Source organism: Quercus lobata, chromosome 9 (genome assembly GCF_001633185.2).
Source record: "Quercus lobata isolate SW786 chromosome 9, ValleyOak3.0 Primary Assembly, whole genome shotgun sequence".
NCBI classification, from domain to species: domain Eukaryota; kingdom Viridiplantae; phylum Streptophyta; class Magnoliopsida; order Fagales; family Fagaceae; genus Quercus; species Quercus lobata.
Genome location: NC_044912.1, coordinates 43,783,569 through 43,804,619, shown reverse-complemented (window position 1 = coordinate 43,804,619; position 21,051 = coordinate 43,783,569). Strand labels below are relative to the sequence as shown.

Below are 21,051 nucleotides of genomic sequence, written 5' to 3'. Positions count from 1 at the left end.
AAAGTGAGCTAGAGTCCACCTGCTCCCTAAGCTAAGATTCTAAAGGTTACTTCCAAAGCTTTGATACCCTCTTCATACCTAGTCTTGTCCATCTCACAGTTCAGATTTTACATAACAGCGTACAAACTGCCACGTCACTGCAATTCAAGGGGTGGGCTTCTTTGAGATTGTGCGGCAAGTGTAGCTTCTTGTGCCAGGGTGTGGCTCAAGAAACAACTTTTGAGAGATGACAAGAGAGATTGAACTTGCCCCCAACATATGACAATAGACAAGGCAGTGTCAAATTCACAAGTAATCTCTTGATAGACCCGTATACTTAAAATCTTTAAAACATTGGAAAATTCCAGTAAACAAAGTAGCTACGTTAACAATAATGTGCAGCTACAACTAAGCATAATGAAAGTATGAAGAGCATGTCCAAAATGCTTGGAAGCATCTTTACTATCATCATAATAAATTTGTCCTCAAGTTCCATCCCAGCTTGATTTATTGAGCAGCAAAGGGCATGGCCTGTCTTTTTCTAGCGGCATTTGGAAATAAAATGATGACAAGTCTTGGATGTTAACAATATCACTGACATGACTCAGGGTTCCTCTATGACTTGAACCATCTAGGAAACTTTCACTCTTGTCTTTGAGTAAAAAGCATGAATATGTTCCTTCATTTCTGGGAGACTTAAAAGCACAATTGACAGGTGGATGATGCTTCCTTGAGGAACCACTTAATGATGGGCAATCCCATTCTAAATCAAAATCAAGTCCAGAGGAGAGGAGGACACCTTCAAAACCAGGATGATGATATCTCTCACCAAAAACCTTGCTCATTATATCAAGATTATGAGGAGAAAAGAAGATGCTGCTATCTTTGCATTTAGTGTCATTCTTGTGATCTTCAGCCAGAGTAAGGTAGTCTGGTGCAAGTGTTAGAGCTAGAGGAAAATGGTTAAAGTCAGCATTTATATCTTCCTTGTCTTCAACTTGTTTTCCAAAATCAAGTTCATTATAGTTGGCTGAATGGGACCGTGGGAATGAAATAACATTTGGAGAATTTGTTGACAGGAAGGATGATTCACTTAACTCTTTTGCACCTATCCTTTCATCCAGAATGTGCTGATGATAATCACCCAAGGAACTTGATGAAGGTGAATACAGATTCAGCTCTGTATTTTGACAAGTATTAGACGAGTTTCTTTCCTCTGTATTCCTGCCAAAGTCCCAACCCAGAAGAAGAGGATTTGACCCACTTTTAATCAAACATTTTTTTGGATAATGCAAGTCACCCAGTTCTTTGAGATGATTATATGCAAGAGATCCATAACTTTTAGATTGAAAGCCATAAGTGGAATCACACTCAGCGCATAGAACTGGACTTCTTCCTCCAACTTCATAATCGGTTTCTCTCATTTCATACTCGAGACATGCTATACTGGCATTGATTGGGGGAGTGTAAAAATTTGAGAGAACCCCCTCTGGTGATCTATTCAACCAACAAGATGAAGAACCATCATCCAAGTGTGAAACATGGTCAAGTTCCATATAGTTCCTTGCAGGCATATGACTTAATTTTTTGAGCTGACTATGCAATTCCAAAGAAGTGAGAAATTGAGATTTGGTATCAATATCAACTTCCCTTGATTTTGATTTCTTAAAACCCTGCCAGAGAAATAATTATTCAGCTTAATTACCAACAACAACAGAATAAGTGACATCCATTCGGAAAGCAAAAGGAACATACGCTGTTTTTGTTGCTCTCGGGGAACAGGCGACTGAGAAGCAAAGAAACAAAATCATACCTGAGAAGAAATTTCTACAAGTCCATGAAATGAGGCTAAAATAAAATAGAAAACTTATTAAATGGTCATGTGTCTAACCCCTTTGAACAGAGTTCTTCAATATGAGGATATGATGTCTCTACAACCCATTTGCGTAATTTATGTCTCTTTTTAGAAAAGATTTCTCCATGCCCGTGCTGGCCCCCTAAAAATAAAGACTTGCAAGCATTTAAGACTATTCAGCAAAGCATTCCACCAGCATCTCTAGTTGTGAGATTTGGAAGTGGAGAAAGATTGTTATAATCTACTTTAAACAAGCAATAGAACTCCATGGGATTGCCAAGAATAAAATAAATTTTGGAATTTAGAAACAAAATGCTTAATAAGTTGAAAAAATCTATATTTTTCTCATCCTTTCCTTCCATGATATTCGCTAACAAACAAAGCATACATAACCCTAGGATTCAACACATTGCTAAATTTCTCAATATTTTCATGTATGCAGGCAGCATATAACTGCTGAGGTTGAATAAAATTCTGGTGAATTTCCCTCTGCCAACCATTAAAATAGTCAAAATATCATTTCAAAGTTCTGGATTCCAAATCCACAGGATATATTGCAAACTGAGCAAGTTCATTAGTGGTTCCAATTTGGCATCGTCATTTTCAAAATGAGAACATTAACGAGAATATTATGACAATGTACACAAAATCATGATTAAAGATACTACGAATCATTTAACATTAGATTATGAAGCAGAACACCATACTGGGGATGAGGTTAAATAAAGCGGTGGTGAATATTTTACTTAAGAATGTTGAAGCCTAATAGCGCTCTCTCACCTTTTGGAATACTAAAATCACAAATTCGTCTAACCCAAGCCTACTAAAATAGCATTCCTAGATGGCTTTCTAATTCTATCCATGTCAAATAGTCCCCCATAAGTATCATAGTGCAAGGGCAGCAACAGATATGAATCACCAGGAATCAACTACCAAGAAGCAAGTGGTCAACAATGAAGGAAGCAGCATTCACCTCCTACAAAGAATTAGCATTATTTTTTCTAGGGATTCAGAATACCAAGTGATATCCCAAAAAGTCGTCTCAGGACAGTACAATATAACCTCTTTTTTTTTTTTTTTCCTTTTTCTTTTCAGTTTATAAGTCAGTATAACTGCATTTATATCTGCCATTTTTAAAGATGTTAGAAATGATAAGCCAGTGCATTCTTGACATAAGAAGAGGAGCTATTTCACACAATATTAAAAGGTTATAATAAAATCACAAAAAGGGAGTAAAAATTAGATTCCACATTCAAATGACAGAGAACAATCTCCATTTATTTACAAGGAAGATTACTGTAAAATTATTCCAAAATTAGGAGCAATAATTTGTTGTCATCATTTTCTTCCCTTTTTATTGATAGAATAAACAAGAAAGAAATACTAATCAGAAGCATACCATTAAAAGAAGAAAAAGAAAAGAAAAGCCACTTTACAACACACACCTGATTTCTTTGATGCCCCACCAAGAGGTGACAGGTGTGAGCAAAAGTTACTAGGTGTGACATTTTCAGCAAGTAATGAGGAACTGAAGTCCTTACAGCTAAATTTGACACTGTTTGGGTTTCCTGTATAGTACAGAGAAAGCACGTAAATAATCATGTTCAGACAAGTGCATTGCCTCTAAATATTTTAAGTATGGCTGATTCATACACATAAAATTTTCTAGAAGAAGAAATAAATTCATACCAGCCTTTATGACTGGGAGAGAGAGAGAAAAAAAAAAAAAAAACCCCAAATTGCAGTTGAGATGCATTTCTGAACATTTACCTCCAGAATAGTCACTAATTCTGAACTTCTTTGACGGGTTTTCTTCTTTATGCAATGTATGGGATTCGTATTTGCGGCCTGCATTTTCCTTCAATTTCTTAAAAAATGCAAATTCGGAAGTTTTGGGGTCATTGGCTGCATGTTACATTCAAATGGAATGATTAATATTTTCAAACACGAGTTCCAATTACTTTTGATTGGTACCACTAGAAATACAACATAATTATAACAATAGAGCTTGTATATATTTAAACATTTAGCACAAAAAGAAAAAACATTTTTACTTCAAGAAAAGGAAAACAACAAGTAATACCAAGAACCCAAGGAATATGCAGCACCAGAAAAGAAAAGCAATGTATGGTCAGCAGTAGAAACTTACATCTCGGACTCTGTCTTCCTTCTAAAGCTGTGGAAGAGGCATTTCTTCTGCAACTTAAGGGAATATTAACATCAAGATTTGTAAGCTTTACTCTTTTCCTGCAGCTGATATCTACATGGAAATGAAAAATGAAACAAATTAGTAGGAAAAAACAATTCAATTTAAATGATTTTGTCATGAAGCAGTATGCCATAGTGCATAATGGTAAGTGCAGTGGAAAAAAAATTAGAGATATAGGTCCAAGCATTTGCCTGGCAACATTCAAACAAATAAATTATACAAGGGATGACTATAACACATCCATAAAAATTCATATAAGCAATAAAATCCAAAAAAAGAATCACGATATAAACGCCAAAGAGCCCATGTCAAATCTGTTGTTTAGCGCAAGAGAATGCGTTTCAATAACTAATATGAAAATAATACTATGCATAAGTATTCAAGGCATAAAGAGTAATTTTAGGACCGTACAATTTTCCACAACTATCTTATGTGGTAAATTGTGATTGATTGCTTATCACTTTTATATTGACCCACCACTTTTTCACTACTCACAATCTGTTACATTAGAATTATGGAAAAGTTCTAGCACAAAAGGATGTGGTACTAGATTTTTTCAGGCATAAAAGTCAAGCCTTGGTGCATACATGCTTTCCACCAAAATCGACAGGCGACAAATTCAAGTTTAGGAATCTACCTCAGGATACACCCTTATTAATTTATTTATTTAAATTAGTATTCTAGGGCCTGAACAACAACAATCTTCATTTTGGTGAGTCATTTAAGCCATGCATCAATATCAATGCAAGCAAGAACATGAAATGGGCCAGTTAGTGATGCGCATTTTTGTCTTTGTTTCTCAGTGCACCTACATTCTACTCTACTTTCCTAATTTTTCTCTATGAAATTTCTAAACCCTATTTATATATAAATCCATTTTCCGTGCTAAAAAACTTTCCTAATTGAAACTTAGAACTTGTTAATCAATCAAATTTGAACCAATTACACGAAGAAAAAAAGAAAAGAAAAATGAATGATTTAGGAGAAGAACCTTTGGTTGATTGGGAAGTTGGATTTGGAATGCGGAAATCGGAGCTCCGAACTACACGGAGACGACGTGATTGTTGTGGTAAAGTTGCTCCGATGATCGGTGATGGATCTTTATGAGCAGTTTTGGAAATTTGTCGCTTCATTGTGTTTCAGATACGAAAATGAAAAAAAAAAAACCCTAACACTACATATATAGATGGGTTTGGGGATTTTCTTTGAGGAATTGATGATTTTTGGCTGTACTGGGCTGGGCGTTTATGAAATGGTGAATGAGAGCAAAGAGGAAAGTGATTGGAATTTGTGGGGAAATTTGGGCGCCAAAATGGCACGTGACTGGGAGGCGTGAGATACTACTCGATAATTTTTGTTATTAGAAATTTTTTTGTGTAGAGTTTAGAAATTTTATTGTGATAATATCGAGAGTTTACAACTAAGAAATTTACGTTTTTTTAATTTTTTTTTTTTATGAGCTCCAATTGATGTATGCACCTAGGTAAATTTATACAATCTTCAAGAAGGACCAATTTCTTAGGACTAGGATTCCAATGAAGTTTGGAATTTCAATATGTTTTTAAAAATTGCTTAATGGGATGGAAACTTTTTTAAATTTTTTTTGAAGGGTATCCACACTAATCGAGAAAGCTCAAGCCATTAGGAAGATGTTTCAAGATTGTACAACAAGTTAACATTACCAATTATGAGCAATTTAAGATGATATTTTTTAAAAAAGACTCTCAGTATTCTAGGACAAAATGGGCTTCTACCCTTTTCGGGCAAATTAATTAGTCTTTTGTCATTTTTCCCAAACTAATTACGAAAATGCCCCTCTTTTGAAACTCGACTTTTTCAAAATCGGGTTAAGCCCTATAGTGACGTTTTCAAGGACCTATAATGACGTTTTTAAGGACCTATAGTGACGTTTTGTAATTTGATATCCATAAAATCGAGTCATAGGCAATACAAAACATTACTATATGTTCTTAAAACGCCACTATAGGTCCTTTAAAATGTCACTATAGGACTCCAGAATTTTTTTTTTTTTTTTAACTTGATTTTGAGAAAATTGAGTTTCAAAAGAGGGGCATTTCTTTAATTAGTTTGGGAAAAAAGACAAAAGACTAATTAATTTGCCCAAAAAGAGCAGAAGCCCATTTTGTCCCAGTATTCTAATATGCTTATTTTAGTTCAAGCAACTTTAAGGTTATGTCTTTAATTGCTTTTGTTCATAGTCGTGAATAAAAGGATTAATGAATTGTAAAATTTAAGATTACCAAAATCGTTCCAGGTCTATTGAACCATATAAAATGGTACGTTGCTCAAGTTTTGAAGATAACCTCTAACTATATTTTTTGTAAGAACATTATTAATGTCTACAAATATATAACCACAATCTACTACACTTTCCAGACTCCTAGGGAACTCTTGATAAACTATGTTCTTGCCCATTTGATGTTGTAAATCATGCATCCACTAACCATCATCATTAACTTTTTCAAGAGATTTATCAATAAGAACCCCTAATGGTAAAGGCCAAGATAATCCAGTATTTCTACATGATTTCATGGATTCTTCCATTGTTTTCTATGATCATGACCATGTTAGAGCCAAGCTTTTAGTTGTTCATTATAACATAGTGTTTTCAGTAAAGTTAACAACTCAATTATTATATAAATAAAGTAGGAGTAAGTGTTTAAATTTTGACTGAAAATTATTCAACTAGATAAGAATTTAAATTTTTTAGAAAGGTAGATAATCTTGATTGACTAATATGACATCTGCGAGCAAAGTTCTAAAAGATACATGGAAGTGGAACTAATTCTCTCCAAAAAACTTCGATTTTTTTTTTAATATCAATTTGAACATGACAACTAATTTTTGTAGTGTAATATAGTTTATGAGAAGACATTACTTCTAAGAATACTACCAGAGAGAAATCCCAAGGCTTGCAGGCTTGGCTTGCAGCTTCAACAATCCTCGCTCCTTCACACAAATACAAAACAGCTGCTTTCATAGAAATATAGAATCCTTAACGGCCCAGCTGAAACAACAGCCATGAACATACATCTATCTCTATTTTTACAAAAAATATTGAATCCCCTCCCCATTTCAGGATTGGTTGCCATTTGGAAGACTCTATAAATGTCTGGACTTATTTTTCCACTGTCAGGGCTTTCCTTTAATTTGAACCGTTAGCTAACATACACATAGTAACATAGAAATCAAAGTATTACTTTTTTTTTTTTTGGATAAATAAAGGCAGCAACGCTGCTCCACAACGCAATGGAATATGAGACCACTCGTTGACGGAGGAGCTCCACCAACGAAGGAAGAGGACCATCAACATCAACAAGCATTTATGTGTGACATTAACAGAAATCAAACTATTACTATACATGACCACATTAGTAATGGACAGATCTAACCAAACTAGATTTCTAGATGACAAGAAGAAATAAGAAAGCATTTTGATAGTTCCAAACAAATAAAAACCCTTTTTCATACTTTAAATTAAAGCAAACCAAATTATACGCAAAGGACAAGAAGGAAAAATATAAGAATTAGAATTCTAGTTTATTCACTTTGAATTACCTGTCAATTTGTCATGCCTTTTCTTACCAATCGGCTTGTGCTAATAGAATTCTAAACTGAGGACAACCCACAAGCATAATTTTGAATGGAAACATGGGTAAAACAATAAATTAATAATACCTTTGGCAGTAAAAGCTTTCCAGCCCATGATTTCTACTGCCTTTAAAACACCAACAAAAACCTTTTCTTGCCATTCTTTTTTGGGTACATTGAAACAAAGGAACCAAAACAGAACAAGAAGAAAAGATTAGAAGATTAGGAGCTCTCTGTCTATTATCCAAGCTACTGTTCATAAAGACTTAGGGGCAATGGTTGCTAGAGATCAAGGCTTTGCCAAAACGTCTATCCACATGTCAATCCCAAACATTTGTAAACTGCTGAATGTCCTTTACCACAGCCTCTCTATTAGGTAACTCTGCCACCTCTTTGTTGCTTCTAAGAATACTAACAGAGAGAAATCCCAAAGCTAGAATCTTCAATATGCTTCATAAAAAAGCCTATAAAGTTGCTGTCACAATAGAATCTTTAACAGTCCAGCTGAAAAAACCAGCCACAGACATGGACCTCTATTTTTTACAGAAAGAAACTGGATCCCCTTTCCTTCTCTTACCCTTGCAGCTCTCATCCAACGTGGTTGGTTGCCAGTTGGAACACTCTCTAAAGGTGTGGACTTGCTTATCCTGCTGCTGTTGAGGCTTTTCTTTGTTTTTGAACTGTTAGTTACCCTGCACATTGAAATCAAACTTTTACAATACTTTCACTACATTAGTGGCAGATAAAGATTCTTTATTCACTGTTGCCTTGTTCCCATAAGTCCAAATAGACCATAAATCAGAGACAAAAGACAGCAAAAAGTTCTTTATGATTTCTCAATGGCCCCTGTTACCCTTCATCCAAATCTTCATCGATGCCTGAATCAAGTAAGGCTGAATGAAATCCGTTCTAATGAACAGATCAAACAAGCCAGATTTCTCTACATGACAAGGGGGGAAAATATGATCTAAGCTTTTAGTATCTTGGACACAAAGGACATTAGTTATCAGATGTCTTCTCAAATCTACCCTCACAAGAAGAAAATTAAAAAAAGAAAAAAAAAATTCAGAAAACGATAATTATTTTAGAAGGTAATTGTATCCTACATAACTGGTTGCAATGCCATTAAGACCAATAAAAGGCCTACCAGCTTGGTTTCTACAATTCTTGGTAGGCAACAGCCATTTTCCTTTTTAGCCAAAATAAGACCCATATTTAGAATGAGGCTTTATGAGCTTGAGCAATACAAACAAGAATTAAGAAAATTCTCTTAGCATCATTTTGGCTATTGAGTTTCCAAACTTATTCAGAATTCCCTCTGAATGTATCTTTAACTAGGACATCTGCCACAACTTTCAGAGAACCTAAGCAATTTTATTGGACATTCCTTTGGAGAAATTCGATAAAACTAGAACCATATGCATATACTTGGATGGTTATAAAGGCGTGTCATCAATTTAATATGAAATGTAACAATGTAACCAACAAAATGTAGAGGAAAAAGATTTGTCACTTTTAATTGAGATTCAAATAATATAAAGGTCTTACCCATACCTTTGCAGTAGCATCACATGGGATGATTAGGGGTAAGATGTTTTTTTTAAGGCCATTTTGAAATATTACTATCCAATACTCTATATTATTCAGTATTTGTTGTTTGGAAGAAAACAACATGAGATAGAACAATAAACTGGTACGTTTGGCAGCCAAAACTTTCCAAGTTTGATGAATTCCTCTGCATTTAAAACTTTCCAACAGAAAGCTATTTCTTGCCATTTTTTGTTCATTCTAGTCAAACTACTAGAAGACTCATTGACAACTGTAATCAAACATATGGTGGGCAATCCATTTATAAATGTATACTGAAGAGAAAAAGATAATGCAGCAACCAACAGAGCTTGAATAAAGAAGAAAGACAATGACAGTGACTTACATTCAATTCCTGCCAACTGCTTAGCTCTTCACCACATTCCTTTGTATCGACTTGACTCCTCATAATATTTACCATGGGCCATAAATTCAAGGACTCTTTCAAGCCCTCATAAGGAATGATGTTGTTGTTGCTACTCTGAACCACATTACCGTTGAGATCTTCAATGTCTTTCTTGTATACCACACGCAACCCGCATTTCTTCACCAAGCCTGAATTTGTGTTATCAATTTGAATTCCAATCTCGCGGAATCCATTTGCATCACATTCCCACAGTGATTTTCTGTCCTCCTCCCAGATGTCTTGAGGAAGGAAATACAACAGCCAAATATGATCTGATAAAGCAACCATATCATCGGAAATGGAGTAAGCCCTAGATCTTTCATTTCTATCTACAAAAGACATATCTTTTCCATTGACTCTCAACCGGAACTGAACCGGACCGTTAAGATTTTGGTGACATGGAAGAGAACAAAATGCAACGCAAATAGCAATCCCAATCCAGTCATTACACAAATGAGAAAAAGGTTCCATTATATTCACTTCATTCCCCATACATTGATGGCTAAACCACTCCGGGATTTCACTTCCAGGAAAAACAACATCATAACTTTCCCCGTTATAGTAAGGAGAGAGTCCCTGAAACATACAAAGATGATGCTTAGAACTATGAGAGAGAGAGAGAGAGAGAGAGAGAGAGAGAGAGAGAGACTATTTGGCTGAACCCTTGATTGCCAATTAGTTTGCTGCAATTTGAAAGAAAGAGTTTTGGCTCAAATGAAGAATTTGGTCTCAACAGATCTGGTACCATTTCCAATGAGTAGCAACCAAATCCTTCAACATAACCTATATTTAAAGGAAGCTTTGGAAAGGATTGAAGACTCGTGCAATTATGCACCCTCAGGCAATTCAGATAAGATAGTTGAGCGATGCTTTCCGGAAGGCAACTAAAATTATTTCCACGTAGAATTAAATCTTCTAAAGAGAATAAGCAAGCAATATCATAGGGGATTTCCTTGATATTGCAATTACTTAAATCCAAATAGGTCAAAGAAGACAAACCAAATAGAGAAGACGATAGCAAGCCCATGGATTCGGAACTTCTCGACAGTGGATAAAGAGTGGGAAGCTGAAATCCACCAAAAGCTATTTTTTTTAAAGTTTCGAACATGGCATTAGAAGAAGGCATCTGTCCGATCCCATCAAAACTTTCACCACGCCCCAAGTTCTCTATTAGTTTTGAGCAGCCGGAAAGACTGAGATCTTTAAGCCTCGTCAAACTAAAAAAGGTGCTGGGAAGAGATATAAGATTTTTACAATCCATTACATCCAATGAAACAAGGCCACTCAAATTCCCAATTGATGAGGGTAGTTTTGTAATAGCAGTGCCATTTAAGTAAAGTTCTATTACACATCCCATATTCTCCCCAAATTCTGGAATTGTTTTAATTTTTGAGCAGTTGGAAAGAATAAGGATCTTTAGAGACTTCATCTCAAATTTTCTTGGAAGACTTTTAAGATTTTCACAGCCTTTTAAATTAAGAACAGTAAGCTTTTTCAACATCTCCCAAGACTGTAAAAAGCCAAAAGACAAAATAATTTTTAGCTTCAAAAACCTTATAGTTTAATGAAACTATTGAAAGAAAAGTTGTAGAAGGGTATTTATTACCTTTGCTCCTGTCCAAAGTTGTTCAATGTTGCTAAAACACATGTGAAGTTCAATTAACTCATCTGGTTGGAAACTTGTTGGCAAAGATTTTGAAGGGTACCCACACCAATTAAGATATCTTAAGCCATTAGGAAGATTTTTGGGTTCATACATGAGGTAAGGATCTTCAATTATGAGGAGTTTTAGACGATTCATCTTTGAAAATGATTCAGGATTCCAATGTGCCCCTTTTGTTCCTAGAAAAGGTAAGGCGATGCCTTGAATTGCTTCTGTTCCCTAATAATCATGAACAAAATGGATTAGTGAATTGTAAAATGTATAATTATCAAAACTAATTTATGCTAAATTACGTTGAATTAATAAGGTAAATCCTTGGGTTCTTTCAATAAGCTCTTACCGTATTATTTGTCAACACATTGTCAATATCTTTATACGACCACAATTTACTACGCTTCCCAGGTTGGTCTTTCGGGCACTCTCTACGGACTTTATCTCGGCCCATTTCTTGGAGTAAATCATGCATCCACAATTGATTGTTTTCCAACTTGATGAGAGATTTTTCAATAAGAGTACTTAATCCAATTTTAGGGTAAAGCTCGAGACAATCTAATATTGGAATAACAGTTTCTTCATTTTTATGATTAAAGAAGCATGCAATATTCAAGAAAATTTCCTGCTCTGTTTCATGTAGTCCATCAAAACTTATTTGAAGTACATTGAGAATTTTTCTTTCAGGAAATTCTCTAAGCCTATCTAATACACTTTTCCATTCAAAAGTACTTCTTCTGTTCAGAATGGAACCCAAAACCTCAATGGCTAAAGGAAGACCACCAGCATAACGTACAAAGGCTAGGGATAGCTTTAGATAATCTTTAGGAGGATGCTCTTTGTCAAAAGCTTTCAAATTAAAAAGATGAAAAGCTTCACCCTTACTCAATACTTTAGCCTCATATATTCCATCTACTTTTTGGGTCGTTAGCAACTTTGCATCTCTTGTTGTTATGATAACTCTACTACCTGGACCTAACCAATCATGCTTCACACCTAATTTGTTCATCTGGTCTAATTCATTTACATCATCAATAATGAGAAGAATCTTTTTGTGACGTAACCTATTCTTGATCATGTAAACTGCATTATCAACATCTTTTACATTCATGTCTCTTAGAATCGAAAGATCATTCAAAAGTTTTTGTTGTAACTGAAGTATGCCATATTTTTCGCAAACTTCCCTGACATTAGCAACAAAACTACATGCTTCAAATTGATTAGAAATCATACTGTAAACAACTCTTGCTAGAGTTGTTTTACCCATTCCTCCTGTTCCTCTAATTCCTATAATGCGAACACCATTTGACTCTAGAGCTAAATGTGACATCAATTTCTCAATTTTGGAACTTGTTCCCACTAGTCCCTCGGTTGCTACAGAGAATGTATAACTCTGTTTATTTATTATCACTTTCACAATATTGTCAATAACTTCTGACTCAAGCCTACAATGAAGAGAGAATAATAAGCAGTGAGTTTAAACCTCCCACGACAAGACCCAAATTAGAAAATTTTGCAGATATATAGCATTTAGTATAGTTGATTAAAACTAAAATCCCAACAAATAAATGTATATACAACCTATAATGTAAAATCTGAATATATCGTTTTAGTTTAGTTCATTCCTTAAGAAACTAGGTTTAATTTGAGACATATGCAATATATACTCTATATTAAAAATTTGAATATTAGCTGGATTAAAAAAATAAAATCTAATTTCATGCTACCTATGTTTCCATGTTTGGGTTGGTTTTGGGTCTGATAAGTTTTCGACCTAGGATAATATAAGCAACTCCAGGTTTTTTTTCCCCTTCATTAACCAAAAAAGAAAAAAAAAATTGAGGAAAAAAGAAGAAGATATTTTGAATGTAAGATTTTCTTTTTTATAACACAATGTTCTCGTAAAGCAAAAGTTGCTTAGGGTTTTACTTAGTTTAACTGGTAAAATCTATTATCGATGAATAAAGATCTTGGATTTGATCCTCATTTGCCCTAAAAACCAAATGGTGTCTTAGTATGATGATTAGAAAAAAAATCATTAGAAACAAACGTCATATATTAAAAATATATAAAAATGAGAGTAATATTACAGTTACAAATTATTTTATAACATTTTTATAAAATGTTGATGTGGCCAACCTTTTATTGGTTTTCATCTAGGTCCACTATTAATATCACTTTTTTATTTACCAATAATCACTCATCACATCAGCAGTTTGTAAAAAAATTTGTAAAATAGTTTATACCTCTAACATTATTCTAAAAATAAATAAATAAATAAAAACAAAGGTCACTGTGTGTTTCATTGCATTTAATTGAGTGAAATATTGCCCATATGGAAATAATAATAAATGTCTTATAAAATGATGAAAAGGTGAAGAACACCTTTGGCTGAAAAGATAACTTGTATTTCTTTATCTTTATGACAGTTGGGACTTGGGAATGCAGTTTTTTTTTTTTTTTTTTTTTTTTTTTTTCTCATAATTGTTAATGAGATTTTTTGTGAGTAATGCGATGTTCATAATATTTTTACAAAAAATTCTAGGTGGGAAGTTATTACTCGTTCCAATCTAAGCATACCACTAAAATAAGGCAACTAGTTACAACTTGCTGTTTAGAATTTATTGTGAAATTGTTGTTGTAGATGTAACATTGCATTTTCTTTTGGTTAGTGTTGCCCTTGAATGTGGGTATAGAGTTTATCAAATTACGTTAACATTTGTGTCTAGTGTTGCTTACCTTTTTATTTACATGTTTTTTCACAACAAATTAGTATTAGAAGTAGAACTTCTACTATTACAACAAGTAACTTATAATGAGTTTACCCAAATTTTTTTTTGACAGCTCTGTTTCCACGTATAAATTTGACAATTCTCTCAGTCTCTCTCTCTCTCTCTCTCTCTCTCTCCTTTTTTCATTACCAAATGAGTTAGTCAACAACTAATAAAATTCCTTTCTTCGGAAGAAAAAAAAGAATATGATATCAAGAAGAGCTGCCACAGGAATTTGTAATTGCTTCAGCTACTGTACATTTCAAATTAATCATGCAATACAAAATTGTACATGAAGCAAGTATTTTGGTTGATCTTTTCATGTTTATCCTTTTCAGGGCCCACAAAGTCCAAGTGCATCTCAAACTATTGATGCAAAAAATATGTTCTATTTTATCTCTATATATTAAGAGGGTTTAGAAAGTTAATTATGGTTTCAAAAAATGTCAAAAGTAACCATAATCTAATTAGATAATCCTTATTCTTAAAAAATAAAAAATAGGGTTAAAATTATAATTTAATAAAATTAAAAAAAATACTACTAGAGAAACTTTTTTCCTAAAAATTAGACACTCTCTATCTAAACATATCTCACGTATGTTTGATATATTTTTTCTCTAAAAACTAGCACACTCTAAACCCAGCAATTTACTCCATTTGTAATCCTCAATTTTAGTTTTATTAATCTATTTCAAATTTTAAATTTTAGTTTTAGAAAAATCTCTTCCTATATAACCTTGCTAACGATAGATAAATTCAAATTGAAAAATTATACTCCCTCCGTCTCAGTTTGTTTGTCCTCTATTCAATTTTGGGATGTTTTAAAATATTGTCCTGTTTCTAAAAATAAAAGTAATTAATTTATCAATGTTCCTATTATATCCGTACTTTATTTTCAAAACTATTTGAAAAGGAAACTAACAAATATTTAAAAAAATCAATCTAATCGGGCACATTTTTAGTTGCCTCATTAAGAATAACTATTTTTTAAAAAATGATAAATTTATTTAAGGGTAATTTTGTAAACTTATACATTTTCATAAGGTAGACAAGATAATAAATGATGTTCCTTTAAAAAATTTGACTTTTCAAACAGGACAAACAAATTGAGACGGAGGGAGTATTAAATTAAAAAAAAAAAAAAAAAGTCTCATCACACGTGCAGAGTGCATGTGATGATGATAGTATATGCTATTGGTGTGCAGTAGCAGAAATTCATTAAAAATTTTAAATGTTATCAAGGAAAAGATTTCCCTTATATGTTAAAGAGCTTTTATTTTATTTTATTTTTTTTGAGGGGGAATATGTTAAAGAGTTTTGTAGTTCAATTAGCACCTTTTGATATTTTCAATAGAGATGTTTATGATTCAAATTAAAATTCAAATCTCCTCTCCCATAAATATTTCACATTTATCATTAAATTGAATAATAAAATAGTTAATAAAAATAAAATAAAAAGTAATTTAATTTACATTATAAATGATTATACAAGACTAAGTTTACTACATATATATATATAGAGCTGGGTTCAAGTTACACTTGGTGTAACTCTAAGTAATATATTTTGACAAATCCATTGTTAGATTACATTATCTTTGTATATTCTCCATACTTGCAAAATTTCAAGATGTTTAAAGATTAATAGTCATGTCATCAATCAATTGTTTAAATTCAAATTTTTTTAGTTTAAAATAATGCATAAAAAATTAGTTTACGAATTGAATGGTAAATAATATCCAATTAACATAAAAATTGGCATGAATGTTAAGAACATATAGAACATGTAATTCAATGGTGGGATTTTCAAAATATGAATTCTATAACAATTTATTGGGTTGTGTAATATTACCTAGAGTTACACCAGATATAACTTAAACCCAACCCATATATATATATATATATATATATATAAATCCAAAGAATAACATACGCACACATATTTCACATGGTTAGGAGAAAACATCATTTTCGTCCTTACATTTTTAGATTACAATCAATTTGGTCCCTATATTTTAGTAATAGTCAATTTGATCCATGTTATTTTCACCTTGCAGTCAATTTGTTCCCTACAGTTAACTTACTAACGAAATAGCTTATGCGGCAAATGGTGTACACGGTTGGTATACTTAAAAATGACATGGCTAATAAAAAAAATAAAGTTTTTTAATAAAAATTAAAAATTACAATGTGTCAGTATTTAAATTAACAATTTAAAAAAAAAAAAATTTATCAATTTAAAAAGATAGAAAAACAAAATTTTAGACCATTCCCAATTTTCCTTTTACCTTCTTTTCAGCCATACACCAAAACACGAAACTCAAAAACAAATTTGTACCATTTCTAACCATTCTTCTCTCTCGAACTCTTTATCTTACTATCTTTCTTTCTCACTTGCAAACCCAAAGTTCTCACTTTCTAATGACTCTAATCTACATCTGAACCTAGCTTCAATCCTCCATGGGCGAAGCACAGATCGGCCTCCATAGCCAAAGTCCTTAAGCTTTTCTACCATTTACTACCAGCAGCACTGCCGCTTGATTGCCAGTGAAAACTCAATGTCTTCGCTCTCCTCCACGGCCATTGACCGCCGCAACTCCATTAGACACGATGTTGGCCATAACAGATAACACACACACACGCAGACGATTGCACAAACGTAGACACCTTCCTTCCTTCAATTCTTTCCTTGGAACCATTTTCTCTTTGCTTGCCCAGAAACAAAACAAAATATAAAAAAGCAATTGAAATATTGGTCTTCTGGGTATTCTTTATTTGAATACGTGTCTTTGTTGTTGTTAGTTTGATTGTGAGTTTGTTGCAAGATTTCAGAGATAGTGAGATAAAAGAGAGAGAGATATTGGAGAGGGATCAAATCTAGGTTTTACCGTTTAAGAAAGAAACAAATAAAGAGAGAAGCGGAAAATCAAATTTGGAACAAATTTGAGTTTGAGTTTTGTGATTTGATACCAGGAAAATACAAGAAAATCTGAGGATGATCTTGATTTTTTATTCTTGAAATTTTTTTATTTTATTTTTCAATTCAAATATTGACTTGGAATTTTTTAATGATCAATAAAAAAATTTATTATTATTTTATTAGTTATGTCATCTTTAAATATGCTAATAGTGTATATCGTTTGTTACATAAGTAATTTTGTTAATAAGTTAATGGTAGGGACCAAATTTACTGTAATGTGAAAATAATGGGACCAAACTGACGGTTACTAAAATGTGGGGATCAAATTGACTATATCTCCAAAATGTGAAGACCAAAATGGTATTTTTGCCATTTATTTATTATTGCTTATACATGAAATTTTTGTAATTTTGATTTAACATATGATATTTTCTTACATTAATAAAGTTATTTACATCAAATAAGTGTTTGTACTTTTTACATCTTTGCAAAAAAAAAAAAAAAAAAAAATAAAAAGAAAGAAAAAAGAAAAAAGAAGAAGAAGAAGACGTAAGTTTTGACATGTCAAAAAATATTACACTCCTGCCCTCCGCCACTGGCTTTACAATAGATCAAATTTTTTAACTCTGAACTTATATGAAATTTGATAACGGTCAACTTGTTAATCCGATGTTTACGCTATTGGGTTCTAAAATCATATTGTTTAGTAATTATGTTTGGTATTATTCTATAAAAAAAAATTAAAAAAAAAAACTCTTTATCATTTTTTTTCCCCACTTTCCAAAGATTGAGATTTATTCGGAATCTTCTTATTTAAAAATTTTAACCTTATCATATTCTATACTTTAAATTCTTTCATTTTATTTAAAACTAGTTAATGAGATATTTCTTGATAAATTAAAGGATCAAATCATCAAATCTTATTTCCTCAAAAAAAAAAAAAAAATCATCAAGTCTTACTTTGTTTATAGTAATATAAATTACCTATCATGTATAATGTGAGTGGATTTAACATAACATATATTATAGTCAAAACATCGTATTGTATGATGTAATTCATGGTATATATATAGGAAGAGCTATTTGAAACATTTACAAAAAAGTCAAATTACTTTACCTATCTTGTGAATGCCACTCGGAGAGATTGGCCACTTCACTCAAAGCGGCTCGCCAAGTTTGCACCTTCTTTGTGTTCCCCTTCAAACGTTTTTCATGCTTAGCAAAGGCTTGTGAAAAAGTTCCCTTTTGATTTCGTACATCAGATGGGTCCACTTTATAAAATATAGGTAGAACGGTCATTTCATTCTCTTTCATGCATTGAATGATCTTTGCAAGTTCATCCAAACACCATGTTGAAGATGCATAATTTCTTGAGAGAATAACAATAGCAAATCTCGATTCTTCTATTGCTTTCAAGAGTTCTGGTGCAATAGATTTTCCTCTCTCAAGCTTTTCATTGTCTCTAAAGGTAGAAATACCCGAACGTTGCAAAGCAGTATATAGATGGTCAGTAAAATTATTGCGTGTGTCCTCGCCTCTGAAACTAAGGAAAACGTCATTTATCCATCGTCTTGAAGAAGAAGACGATGATGACAACAGTGAGGCTCCTTGAGTACTCATTGAATCCAAAGGAAATATGTTGGTAAATCTTGAACCACAATAAGGATAAAAATAAATTAGTAAAAAAACAATTTGAAGGATGTGTGGAAAGTAAAATAACTAGCTAGGGAAGAAGAATATGATTTAACGTGGATTTTTTGAGAAAAGAAAAATAAAAGAGATAGATGTGTCTGAAAAGTGAAAAATTACAGATTTAAGTAATTGCAGCGGTGGTTATAAAGCTCAAAAGCTAGCTTGAAATAATGCGGCCTTCTCCAACCTTTTCTTTTTCTCTTACTAACTAAACTGATAATTCTTGAAGCTAAGTATTTTTTTATTTTTTTCCCCGCTAACAAGTTTGAACCCCTTTTTATTTTCCTTTAAACAAATAGGTGTGCATGTGGTCTTTTCTTCTAGGAATCTTCCTGGCAAAACAATGACCAAAAAATATTGTTAAATGTAATGATTATTTTTAATATAAATATATACACACAGGATAAACTCGATTATTTTTAACTGAAAAGATAAATCGTTCTCCATGTAATTGGTTCATTAAAGGGCTGATCAAACAAAGACTAAATCCTTCCTCCACACATCCTGAATAGAATCAGGTAGGGAGTTCTTATTACAACAAACAAATTAAAGGATCTGAGAGAGGCAGCAAATTTAGCTAAAGCATTTGCTTCCCTAAAAATGAGAGCTAGGAGAAAAGAACATTCATGGAAAGAAGCTTTGACATCAATTATACAATGTTTTTACCAATTCAAACTATCTACCATGTCTCTTTTAACTGTAGGAGTTACCAGATCAAGCATGAGGGGATCAGTCTCAAAACCCCTTTTTGTTTTTTGAACTTTAATATGTCAACAACTTAAGTGTGTCCAGCAAATAAACTCTAAATTATTGTTGCTACTCCCTTACTCTTAGGACAAGAATGCAGGCAAGTTCAATATCCTAATGACCCTAGTGGCTACCATCTGTTTGAAAGGAATAAATCATAGCATATGTTGATAAATCTTGAACCACTAAGTAGTTCCATTGCAATTTCAAATTGAAGTAAAATAAATTAAAAAAGCAAAAAAAAAAAAAAAAAAAACCTTTGTTGTGAATAATTTTTTTTTCTAGGAGGGAAGTAGAAGACATGGATGTGTGCAAGAAAAGTAATAACTTACAAATTTGGAGAATTGCAGAAATTGGTTGTTGTGAAGTTCTATAATAACCTCTTGAAACAACGCTTCTGGATACAGTTCTAATTTATAGAACAACTTTTTGCTTTATACTAGAATTTGTTTTTGTTCTTAGGCAATGCTCTCAAAAAAATGATTCCAACCTTTCTTTTATCTTTACATATGCTCAAAAGCAGCTTTAAACAGAGTAGCTGTCCAAGTGGCCCTTTCTTTCCAGGAATTGTCCTAGCAAAACAACAACGACAACAATTATTTTTAATCTTTCTTTTTCTTTTTCCTTTGTCAAGATGCTCTCTCTTTCCTCTAGGCATCTTCCAGTCAAAAGGATGACTGGAAGTTCTCAAATTGATTAAAATAAATAAATAAAAAAAGGACCCACGAAGGCTTCTTTTCTTTTGGCAAAATAGGGTATGCAAGCGGCCATTCCTCTCTTTTAACGGTAGGTATCAGATGAAGCATGAGAGGGGATCAGCCTCCAAACCTACTTTTGTTTTTTAAACGTTTGAATATGTCAATTAAGTGTGCCCAGCAAATTGACTCTTTGTTGTCTTGCCTTCTCAAGAATTAATAAGTTTATGGGTTCCGATTCTTCACCTGTTATCGTTTGTTGATTTCCCAATCCTTAGAGCGAAGCTTCTAGATTTTTAACGGATAGGATTGTATATACTGGATTTGGATCTTTAATCATGGAAGAACTTTGGTAGATGCGCCAGGTAAAAGAAATAACTTGTAGCCAATGAAAAAATAAGGAAGTAATTTAATAGTTCCAAACAAATGAAAGCCCTTTGCATGCTTTAAATTAAACCATACCAAATTATATGGGAAGGACATCTAAAGGAAAAATATGAAATTTTGAATAGTTTACTTGCTTTCAAGCAGATGTTTTCTTCTGCTTTTTAAAACACCAACAAAACTTTTTTTTTATACCCATTATTTGTCCTTTCAAGTCAAAGTAGGGTGGAAATTTATGTTAGTGGGTGTTGTTTGTGTTGTGTTGTGTTGAGGTAAGAGTATTTGAATATATAATTCAACCCTAACTAGAGATGGAACTGTGTGTAGACTAGGGTGAACCTTGTCCCCGTTCCTCCTCACTCCCAATTTTTATTTTTTATTTTTTTAAAAAGTCACCACTTTATATAAATACAAACACAGAAGTTTTGCAATTGAGCAGAAAATTTTATTCTGGACCCCTCCTCTCCAAAAATTTATAAATTGACCCGAGAAACACCAAAACAAATTATGATATCCCATTTGCTTTCTGGATTTGTGATTTTT

At 32.7% G+C, this 21,051-nt stretch overlaps 2 protein-coding genes across 7 annotated transcripts; both read right to left on the bottom strand.

Annotated features, from left to right (window-relative positions):
- Positions 1-292: 292 nt before the first annotated feature.
- LOC115959657 lies at positions 293-7,821 on the bottom strand. 4 transcript variants are annotated; one of them, XM_031078153.1, is made up of 7 exons: positions 7,743-7,821; positions 3,984-4,094; positions 3,605-3,739; positions 3,280-3,402; positions 1,871-1,976; positions 1,735-1,792; positions 293-1,652 (listed from the first exon to the last, which is right to left on the bottom strand). In XM_031078153.1, the coding sequence occupies exons 1-7, from the start codon at positions 7,768-7,770 to the stop codon at positions 465-467; spliced, it is 1,749 nt and encodes a 582-aa protein (XP_030934013.1). In that variant the 5' UTR covers positions 7,771-7,821; the 3' UTR covers positions 293-464. The 4 variants fall into 4 exon arrangements, with proteins under 4 accessions (XP_030934013.1, XP_030934014.1, XP_030934010.1 ...); XM_031078154.1 differs by lacking the exon at positions 7,743-7,821 and adding an exon at positions 6,958-7,256 and having other exon boundaries at positions 1,871-1,989; XM_031078150.1 differs by lacking the exon at positions 7,743-7,821 and adding an exon at positions 5,035-5,274.
- Positions 7,699-20,021, bottom strand: LOC115959656 (TMV resistance protein N-like). Of its 3 annotated transcripts, XM_031078148.1 has the most exons (8): positions 19,762-20,021; positions 18,800-19,014; positions 18,108-18,638; positions 11,652-12,747; positions 11,255-11,530; positions 10,298-11,158; positions 9,589-10,224; positions 7,699-8,347 (listed from the first exon to the last, which is right to left on the bottom strand). In XM_031078148.1, exons 3-8 carry the CDS (start codon positions 18,608-18,610, stop codon positions 8,339-8,341), a joined length of 3,381 nt encoding a protein of 1,126 aa, XP_030934008.1. In that variant the 5' UTR covers positions 18,611-18,638; positions 18,800-19,014; positions 19,762-20,021; the 3' UTR covers positions 7,699-8,338. The 3 variants fall into 3 exon arrangements, with proteins under 3 accessions (XP_030934008.1, XP_030934007.1, XP_030934009.1); XM_031078147.1 differs by lacking the exon at positions 18,800-19,014; XM_031078149.1 differs by lacking the exons at positions 10,298-11,158; positions 18,800-19,014.
- Positions 20,022-21,051: the final 1,030 nt, after the last annotated feature.

What these genes read in the sequence shown, in the direction of transcription:
- LOC115959657 (XM_031078150.1), bottom strand. Translation starts at nt 5,176, where the DNA reads ATGAAGCGACAAATTTCCAAAACTGCTCATAAAGATCCATCACCGATC. An exon ending in AACTTCCCAATCAACCAAAG is followed by an intron (nt 4,095 to 5,034) that starts GTTCTTCTCCTA and finishes ATTTCCATGTAG; the next exon opens with ATATCAGCTGCAGGAAAAGA. An exon ending in AATTAGTGACTATTCTGGAG is followed by an intron (nt 3,403 to 3,604) that starts GTAAATGTTCAG and finishes TGTACTATACAG; the next exon opens with GAAACCCAAACAGTGTCAAA.
- LOC115959656 (XM_031078148.1), bottom strand. Translation starts at nt 18,610, where the DNA reads ATGAGTACTCAAGGAGCCTCACTGTTGTCATCATCGTCTTCTTCTTCA. An exon ending in GAGTGGCATTCACAAGATAG is followed by an intron (nt 12,748 to 18,107) that starts GTAAAGTAATTT and finishes TCTTCATTGTAG; the next exon opens with GCTTGAGTCAGAAGTTATTG. An exon ending in ATCAAGGGTTCAGCCAAATA is followed by an intron (nt 10,225 to 10,297) that starts GTCTCTCTCTCT and finishes TGTATGTTTCAG; the next exon opens with GGACTCTCTCCTTACTATAA.